The 9,832-nt window shown below is 39.2% G+C and overlaps 1 protein-coding gene across 2 annotated transcripts in view; it reads left to right on the forward strand.

Moving 5' to 3' along the window:
• The window catches only part of klf5a (Kruppel like factor 5a), a 78,243-nt gene extending 68,862 nt beyond the window's left edge, over positions 1 to 9,381 (forward strand). The window contains exon 4 of one of the 2 annotated variants that reach the window (XM_063048448.1): positions 6,569 to 9,381. In XM_063048448.1, the coding sequence (XP_062904518.1) occupies positions 6,569 to 6,747 (179 nt within the window). In that variant the 3' untranslated portion in view covers positions 6,748 to 9,381. The remainder of the gene's footprint in view (positions 1 to 6,568) is intronic. The other variant, XM_063048447.1, reaches the window with a different exon arrangement.
• Positions 9,382 to 9,832: the final 451 nt, after the last annotated feature.

Raw genomic sequence — 9,832 nt, forward strand, 5'->3', positions numbered from 1 at the left:
CCTTGCTAAAGAGCCGCATGTGTGGCACCTTGTCAGAGGCCTTCTGAAGATCCAAATACACCACATTACTGCATCTCATTTGTCTGCCCTGCTTGTAATTTCCTCAAAAAATTGCAGTAGGTTAGTCAGGCAGGATTTTCCTTTCAGGAAACCATGCTGGCTTTGGCCTATCTTGTCATGTGCCTCCAGGTAATCCGTAATCTCATCCCTAACAATCGATTCCAACAACTTGCCAACCACTGATGTCAGGCTAACAGGTCTATAGTTTCCTTTCTGCTGCCTTCCACCCTTCTTAAATAGAGGAGTAACATTTGCAATTTTCCAGTCATTCCGTACAATGCCAGAATCTATCAATTTTTGAAAGATCATTGTTAATGCCTCTGCAATCTCTCCAGCTAGTTCCTTCAGAAGCTGAGGGTGAATTCCAACAGGTCCAGGAGATTTATCCACCCTCAGACCATTAAGCTTCCTGAGCACCTTCTCAGTCGTAATTTTTACTGTACATACTTCACTTCCCTGACACTCTTGAATGTCTGGTATACTGCAGATCTCTTCCACTGTGAAGACTGGTGCAAAATATGTATTCAGTTCCTCTGTCATCTCTATCTCTCATTGCTCTCCAGCGTCAGGTAACAATTAGATCTGATTAGAATCAGAATCAGATTTATTAACACTGACTTATATGATGTGAAACTCATTGTAAATGATGGCTGAGATTTGCAATAAGTGTCCTACTGCTGTTCATAGAAATACCAGCACACCCCAGTTGTGCCAATAAACTGTAAATTCTTTGCAATTATCTTTAGAAGATGGAGACAAGTGCAGACGACGAAACAGCAAGCATGATACTTAAACGGTATTACATGAGTGCTATTACTTATGTGTACGTATCAAAATTTTATACAAGGCAGACACTTCCCTAACTCTTGATGATAAAGATCCCATTGTTATTATACTGCATCCATTCCATCACACCATTGAGCAATTCACAAGGTTCACCCCGTATTTGCATTCCCTTTGCGATGTAACTATTCTTTGGCTTAAGGTTCTGGCAGTAATGAAGTGCAGTATTTTAGATTAACTTTCACTGCGAGTACCTGATAGCTTGAACTGTTTGTGCAGTTGCTACTTGGGTCGGACAGGTTATACTGAGGCTGGAGAACGTTTAGACGTGGCACAGTGTGAAGTATCTCCTTTGTCATAGATTCCCCTTTTAGCATCCTTGTTAACAAAGTCAACATTCAAAGTTCAAAGTAAATGTTACCATATACTACCTTGAGTTTCATTTTCTGGCAGGAATTTTACAGGAGAAATAGAATAGCATATACAAAAAAAAACTTTTATATAAACAAAGACTGACTAATGACTAATGTGCAAAAGAATGCAAACTGTGCAATAAAAAATAATACTGAGACCATGAGTTGTAAAGGATCCTTGAAAGTGAGACTACAGGTCATAGAATCATTTCAGAGTAGTCGTGATTGAAGTTATCCACACTGTTTCAGGAGCCTGATGGTTTTATGGTGATGACTGTTCCACACTCGGTGGTGTACCTCCTGCCTAATAGTAGCAAGAAGAGGGTATAGCCTGGGTGGTGGGGGATCTTTGATTATGGATATTGCTTTCTTGTGGCAGTGCTCCATGTAAATGTACTCAATGGTGGGGAAGGCTTTGTCTGTAAATAGAAGTGTTTGCTCATTCTGGTCTTTCAGGTATCCACACATTGTTGGTGCCATGTAATATTGCTGTAAATGGGGAAAAAAAAGCAGCAGATGCTGGAAATCTGAAATTGAAACTGTAAATGCTGGAAGTACTCAGCAGGTCAGGCAGCATCTGTAGAGAAACAAAGTTAACGTATCTTCTCAAAAGTTGCATCTGAGACAACAGGTCATCAACCTGAAATATTACCTCTGATTATCTTTTCACTGATGCTGTCTGACCTGTTAGTTATTTCCAGATTGCGGTGTTTTTATTTCATGTCAGATGGTACCTATCATTTATGAGTATCTCCACCCCTGCCATCTGTGCTTTGCAGTGGGACATGGGGAAAAAAAAAGCAATCCAAATGAGGATATTAATTTTTCAGCTTTGTTTCTCTGTCACCAGATTCATCCACAATGGGTGTCACCAGAGGAACCAGATTGAGGAAATCAGTTCCCTTAAAAAGAATGTTTATGAGAGAATCTCTGACAACTGAGATAGATCATGCTTAAAAGTCCTGTTTAGTGTTTCCATCATTTTCTGTTTCTATTGCAGAGTTCTCTAGCCTGGGTTTTTTTTTGCTTACTGCAGATTAGTATGGTTGTGCACTGTCCTAATCACTATAGACATGTATGACTCATTTTGTGTGGGTTAATGACAGTTTCAAGTTTCCTCTGAAGAGCTTGCCTGGCAGTACCCAATATTACAGCTGAAATAGGAAACACCGGGAGAGCATTGGACACTATCAGATTTTGTTTCAGAAAAGAAAATCCAGATCCTTGACATTCGGTCCATTGGTATTCACAAGTATGTTGAAACCCGAAAAAACATAGAACCCCACAGCATGTCCTCATTTGTGCATGTACCTTAACCTAGCTGATATTTTAAATGGTTATGCAACAAGGCAAGGAATAAAAGTGTAGTTTGTTTAAATTGTTGGGGAATCTTTTGTTAATGTTTTGAAATTGCATATCATTGGGTCAATGAAAGCATTTAGAGCATTACATTCTTGGTTTCCTCTTTCCATAAGGGATTACAAAAGTGGGAAGCAATATTTTCTTCTTATTAAAGTATTTGCTTAAATGAATATTTGCTGAACCATAGCCACCTGCGGTGGAACAGCTACCCTCACCAGTATTCTGCAGTTGAACTCAGCCAGGCCCATGTGATGTATACTTGATGAATTTTGTAATCAGAATGTTAGTTGGTGTGTCTAACTGATGTTGCCCAACTATTATGAAGAAGGCATGCCAGGGTCTATGTTTTATTAGGAGTTTGAGGAGATTTGTTATGTCACCAAAGACTCTAGCAAATTTCTACAAGTGTACTAAGGAGAACATTCTGACTGGTTACAGCAGCATCTGGTACGGAGGCAGGACTGGAAAAAGCTGCAGCAGGTTGTAGGCTCAGCCAGCTCCATATGGGCACCAGCTTCCCCACTATTGTGGACATCTTCAAAAGGCGATGCCTAAAGAAGGCAGCATCCTCCATGAAGGATTCTCACCATCCAGGGCATGCCCTCTTCTCGTCACTACCATCAGGGAGAAAGTACAGAAGCCTGAAGAGCCACAGTCAACATTTTAGGGACAGTTTTTTTTCCCTCCACTATCAGATTTCTAAATGGTTTATGAACCCATGAATGTTACTGCACAATTTTGATGTCTTTTGATGCATTATTGCACTGTTTTTATATATTCTTATTGTAATGCTTATATTTTATACTGTATTGCTGCTGCAAAACCAAGAAATATTAGTGATCAAAAAACATGATTGATTCTGAATTTAAACGCATCAACCCTTAATCATACTTACTCTGCTCACATTTCCCCCCACTGCTTTTGGTGTCTCAACTTGTTAAGGCCCATATTCCACTGATCCTGAAGTTGCTGGACTTCTTTCTCAGTACTTGTCTGTTGCTTTCGTTGTAATTCTGGGTACAACCTTCTACTGGAAGGACAGGCCCCAGCACATCTGACCTCTTAGCAATGCTTAGCAGTGCAAAGACTGTGTATCATATATCGCTGCACACACCATTTGTGTTGGCCATTGGAGTCTCATCAGTTGTCTGGTGTTTTTGACATAATTTTAGCAAATCGCTCAGGATCTGTTGAAAAGAAAAGGTTAAGCATTCAAATTAGAGGATATTGTCTCCTCTCTCTCCTGCTCTCTCAGCCTCCTTTTCTGTGTCCCCTTCCCTTTTTCACACCCTCTTTCTCTTCAACTCCTCTCGCTCTCTCCTTCTCTTTCCCTCTTTTGATGTTTGAATGAATTAGAAAATCCATATTTCTCCCAGCACCCAAGTTCTCACATCTATTCTTATCATTACAGTCCTGGTGTATAACTGTTGTCTGGGGATTGGTGGCATTCAGTTGCAACAGTAGGTGGCACTTCATGTAGTTATCAGAGGAGCTTGTTTCTGGCTTTCTGTCAGCACACAGGGTTTGAGCTCTGAAGAAGATGAGCTCATATTTTGCACACAGGTCCAGTCATGTCATAATGGAATGTGATTATAACCAACTTGTGGTTGTGAAGTTAACAACGGTAATAATAACTCCACTGACATAACATCATGAACAAAATCTCATAAGGTTCTTTACAGAAGCATTATCAAACTGGAATTTGAGTGTGTGATTAAAGAGTTGGGTGGAGGAAAGAGAGCTAGAGATATATAGACCAGTTGTTAGGTTCATACCAAGTAAAGATGTTGCCACTAATCATGCCTAGAATTGAATGTCCACATATTTCAGAGAGGTCCAAAAACTGGAGAAGATTAGGTGAAGACATTAAGTATTATAGAAAGAAAGGCTAAATTTGCTAAAGACTTTCAGAAGGTTATACAGCACATGAGGAAAGAAAAACTTTGTTTCAGATGACAGACTCTTCAGAATGTAACCAAAGATACCTTACTGAGATGGAAGGGTTACATTAGATGTGATGGGGAAAGATTAACATCCAAAGGCACTTTGGCAAAAGTCCTTCCACCTGAAAGTTTGATTCAGCTTACTTTCTACAGATGCTGCCTGAGCCAGTTTGAATTTCCAGCAACACACACAAAATGCTGCAGGAAACTCAACAGGCCAAACAGCATCTATGGAAAAAAGTATATAGAAGTTTCAACCCAAAACATCAATTGTATTTTTTTTTCCAAAGATGCTGCCTGGCCTGTTGAATTTCTCCAGCATTTTGAGTATGTTTCTTGGATTTCCAGAATCTGCAGATTTTCTCATTAGTGAATTTCCAGCATTTTATTTCATTATTTCAGGTTTCCTGCATCTGCAGTTTCCTTGATTTCCATTAACTAAGAGATATAAAATCTCACCAAACAGGTGAATTCTGTAAAGTTCTCATTGTGCAGGTCAGCAAAGGAATGAAAAATTCAAATGGCTGGCTCACCCCAGGAAAGGCACTCCTTCCCACCTCTCGACAACTCATGCTTATAGTAAACCTTTGCAATTCCCTCAGTAAGCCAGTTTGCAAAAAAAGTTATGATCTATAAAAATCATTTTGTATTTACAAGAAATATGGAATGGAGAAACTACTTTTAATTAAAAAGGCAGGCAATTTCTTTACATCGTCAATATGCAAAAAAAAATCCTTTTACCTTCAGAGTGCTATAAGTATTACCAACCAGACTCATTCCTTCCCACACTCCTTTTGTACTGGCGATCTCTCCTCTCCTGGTGCCGAGTTTTGACCCAAACATGGCAATCCCTCGCCCCCTCCAGACTCAGCTTGATGCATGGAGTTCCGCCAACAGTTTGTTTTTGCTCCAAATTCCGAACATCCTGGAGCCTCTAACATGTTTATTTAAAATGCTAACTCAGTTTAAATGCAATAGGGATTGTTCTGTGAAAAGACCAGCCTGGCCATGGTGTGATAGAGCTATCATGGAAATTGTTAATCATTCAGGTCTACTTAATTTATAAAAATAGTTGGCATTATTTAGTGAGTGGAATGGGCTGCCGGCAATAGTGGTGGAGGCGGATACGATAGGGTCTTTTAAGAGACTCCTGGATAGGTACATGGAGCTTAGAAAAATGGAGGACAATGGGTAACCATAGGTAATTTCTAAAGTAAGGATATGTTCAGCACAGGTTTGTGGGCGGAAGGGCTTGTATTGTGCTGTAGGTTTTTTTTAATGTTTCTAACATACCTACCCATGTAGGATCAAAAGATAAAATACTGAAAATATTCAGCAGTTCAAGTAGCAATAGCGGTAAGAGAAACAGGATATGCTGGTTTGTTTCTTCTCTCTCCACTGATGTTGCCTGAGTTTGTTTGGTCTGCTGGTCATAGTGAAAGGTTCCAGTGCTATGACAGAGCGTGCATACACTGCAACTGTGGTTTCTTCTGTTGTGCACTAACAAAGAATGAATGGTAATGAAATGGCAACCCCTCTCCATCTCCAAAGTTCTACTTCAGTTAAAATTAATTATAGTTCAGAGCTTCTCAGAACACAGTAATGATTTCAATGATTAAATCCTCCAAAAAAATTAATGGAAGCGTTAAACCCAGATTTTTGATAAAATGAATGGATTCTACAGTAAGGTCTCAGGATCTTTCTGGGTGATTGACCAGTAGTTTTTTCATCTTCCCTGTAGCTATTTTCTTATATAAGATAAAAGATATAGGAGTAGGACTCGTTTGGCCCAATGAGTCTGCTCCACCATTTCATCATGACTGATCCATTTTTCCTCTTTGCCCCGATATCCTGGGAGAAATACTAGATGCTTGATTTTAAAATGCGTCTCATATCCTTCATCTCCTTGAACATGCTTTTAATAAAGTGCAATGAAAAGAGACTGCTAGACAGAATGTTGGTGATGTTGTTGCCAAGTAACTAACACTGGTGTCTTTTCCACTGCAGGTGAGAAACCATACCAGTGCACCTGGGAAGGCTGTGACTGGAGATTTGCACGCTCTGATGAACTGACTCGCCATTTCCGGAAACACACTGGCGCCAAGCCTTTCCAGTGCTCAGTGTGTAGCCGCAGCTTTTCCCGTTCTGACCACTTAGCCCTGCACATGAAAAGACACCAGATCTAGGTCGTGGATCCACACTGAATTGGTCCTCCTTCATCTGATGTTGCTGTCCTGTCAACACTCCAGGTTGCTGTTTATGTAAACCTTGCTGCCAGGGCTCCTTTGTTTCAGTCTGGAGTAAAGGAGGTTTCAATGAAATGCATAACTTTAACTTGAGGTTTGAAAACTGGAACTGTGTATATTCTGTACATACTCACTGGGACTTGGGAACTGTGTTGAATAAGCAAACTTTATGAAATTTATAATAGAGATTGATTGATATGATTATTTTCGATTTGCTTTATGTTAAACTAAGCTCTCATCCATTTCATAGAAGCACTTGCACTACAGTGTAGTTGCTAACAACACACACAAAAAGTACTGGTGAACGCAGCAGGCTAGGCAGCATCTATAGGAAGAGGTACAGTCGACGTTTCGGGCCGAGACCCTTCATCAGGACTAACTGAAAGAAGGGATAGTAAATAATATTTATTTACTATTATTTTTTTCCCTCTTTTTACTCCCTCTGTCCCTCTCACTATAACTCCTCGCCCATCCTCTGGGCTTCCCTCCCCCTTTCTTTCTCCCCAGTCCTCCTGTCCCATGATCCTCTCCCTTCTCCAGCCTCCTTTTGCCAATCAACTTTCCAGCTCTTAGCTCCATCCCTCCCCCTCCTCTCTTCTCCTATCATTTCAGATCTCCCCCTCCCCCTCCCACTTTCAAATCTCTTACTATCTCTTCTTTCAGTTAGTCCTGACGAAAGGTCTTGGCCCGAAACGTCGACTGTACCTCTTCCTAGAGCTGCTGCCTGGCCTGCTGCGTTCTACAGTACTTTTTGTGTGTGTTGCTTGAATTTCCAGCATCTGCAGATTTCCTAGTGTAGTTGCTAATACTGTTATTTACAACTGCCAAGTTCACAGGATAAAACTTTCTCTAATGTTTTGACCAAAGCACTGTATGGTCTTGGCAGTGTTTAGTAAATGTACCAACAACATTGAGTAAAGAGGGCACAATGTAAACTAACATAGTTAATATTATCTACTGAACGCAGAAAGGGAATTCAGCTTCGCTAATACTTGAGGTTTTTGAATCACTTTATGGAAGTTTATATCAGCAGGATATGGGTGTTGAATTTAACTGTACAACTGCAAGTGGTTGCTATGGTGGGGCCAGATTACTTGAGCTTAATGAGGCAACAGTGCAGAACCAGCATATTTTTGGAGTGCTTTTATAATGCTTTCTACAAACAGAAAATGAATTATTTTTAAGGATTTTGGAGATCTAATCTAGACTGGCCCTGCCAAGCCGATTTCACTTAATTTCCTCCTCTTCTGTCCTGTGACGGTATTACATGGCACTACTTTGAGCAAAGACTTCAGGTCATGTTTGCCAAAGTTCCTGATGGTCAGGAAACTGCAACTTGAGTTTGAAAGCCTAAATTACAGGAGCTTTCATTTTTCAGCTCCAAGTGCAATTAGGGTTGCAATGACTTTGCTGACTCAGAGTTAAGTCGCCAATTTTAACATCACAGCAAGGTGATAAGTGGTGTATAAATATGGCCAAAAATAACCTCTACGTGGATTGGAAATTACCAAAGCATTGTAGAATTGGATTAAACGTCAAGAGGCTGACTAATGAGTTTATAGTTATTTTAGCACTCCATTCCACTTTAAAACAACTGCTGCAATAAAGGTGTTTATATTTGTGTGTATATACTGTACAGACATTGGCGCTAGCACTGAGTAGAACATCTCACTCTGCACTCAAAAATAGGAACTATTCTTCTATTGTATTTTATTAAAGATATTGTTTGTTTTTTAATAAAGAACAATTTGACATGACTTCTTTTTCTCCTGATAAACCTGAGTAATGTTTTAAGCCTAATCAGGCAGTTGAGAATTCAGTTTAATGATAGCTAAACGCAGGATGTTGGATCAGTATTGTGTGCGAAAGCTTCAGAGCAACATTATCTCTTGTTTGCATATGGTGGCAGTCCCATCCAAAGATAATTGTGGTTCCCATTGTGTGGACTTCCCAATCTGATCACCTCTGATCTTTTTAATAATTTGGGAGAAAAGACTGTTTGTTTTTTTAACTGTTGAATTATAATGCTGCATTTCTTAATTTGTGGTAAAAACACTTTTTTAGCTAAGCAAGAATTTTAGAGGTATGGATTTTGTTAATAAAGGGCTAACTAATTTAATGATGATGTTTGAAACCAAAGGATAACCTCTATCTGGCTGTGATTTTGTAACTCAAAAGAAATCTGTTTAAGATAATTACTTGTTTTATTTATTTCTAATCTTAAAATGGCTTTCTAAATATTCTTTAACAAACCTTATAAATGATAGCACATTCTCCATTGCGAAGACCTGGCCAAAACCAACTGGCAGTGAAAATATGTAAATAACAGTGGAAGATGTATATAATTTTTTTAAGACGCTGCAAAGGTTATACTTTAAACAACTGAGCAAAAGTGGCTGTATTATTTTACTTTGGCTCTACTGAGTTATATTGTATTTCCTTTCATTTGTAGTTGCATAGTGCATTTTACAATCTGCATTACATAAAATGAGATTTGTTCTTTTGAGAGGGGCACATGTTAAAAAAAATCTGTAATAAATTGATTTTAAAAAGACAGACAATTCTCTTTTCTATTCATTGACATTTTACAGCAATGACTGCTCTTCATTAACTACTTACTTGGCTGAAGGACATTCTGAAAACTACCAGAACATTTTAAAACATCCTAAAGGAAATGAAAGGTTGGCCAGTGGTGTAGTAGTATCAGCAATGGACGTCGAGATGGATGGTCATGGGTTTGAATCCGGCTGACTCCTTACACGCTTTCTATCCATGTTGGGTTGAGCATCAAGCTAGCAACTTGGTCTCATTAAAAAAAAAGTCAAATGTTATGGAAATGGCAAAAATGTTGCCTGATGTGCCACAAAGTGCGAAAAGGAGCAACAAAGGAAATAAAAACAGAAAATTCTTCAAGCAGCTTTGATATGAAGAGTTAACTCTGTTCTCTTTCCACAGGTGCTGACTATCCTACTGGACGTTTCCAATCTTTATTTCACACATCTGCATTTTTTTTGCGTTCATATGT

The sequence above is a fragment of the Mobula hypostoma genome, chromosome 5 (assembly GCF_963921235.1).
Source record: "Mobula hypostoma chromosome 5, sMobHyp1.1, whole genome shotgun sequence".
Lineage (NCBI taxonomy): Eukaryota > Metazoa > Chordata > Chondrichthyes > Myliobatiformes > Myliobatidae > Mobula > Mobula hypostoma.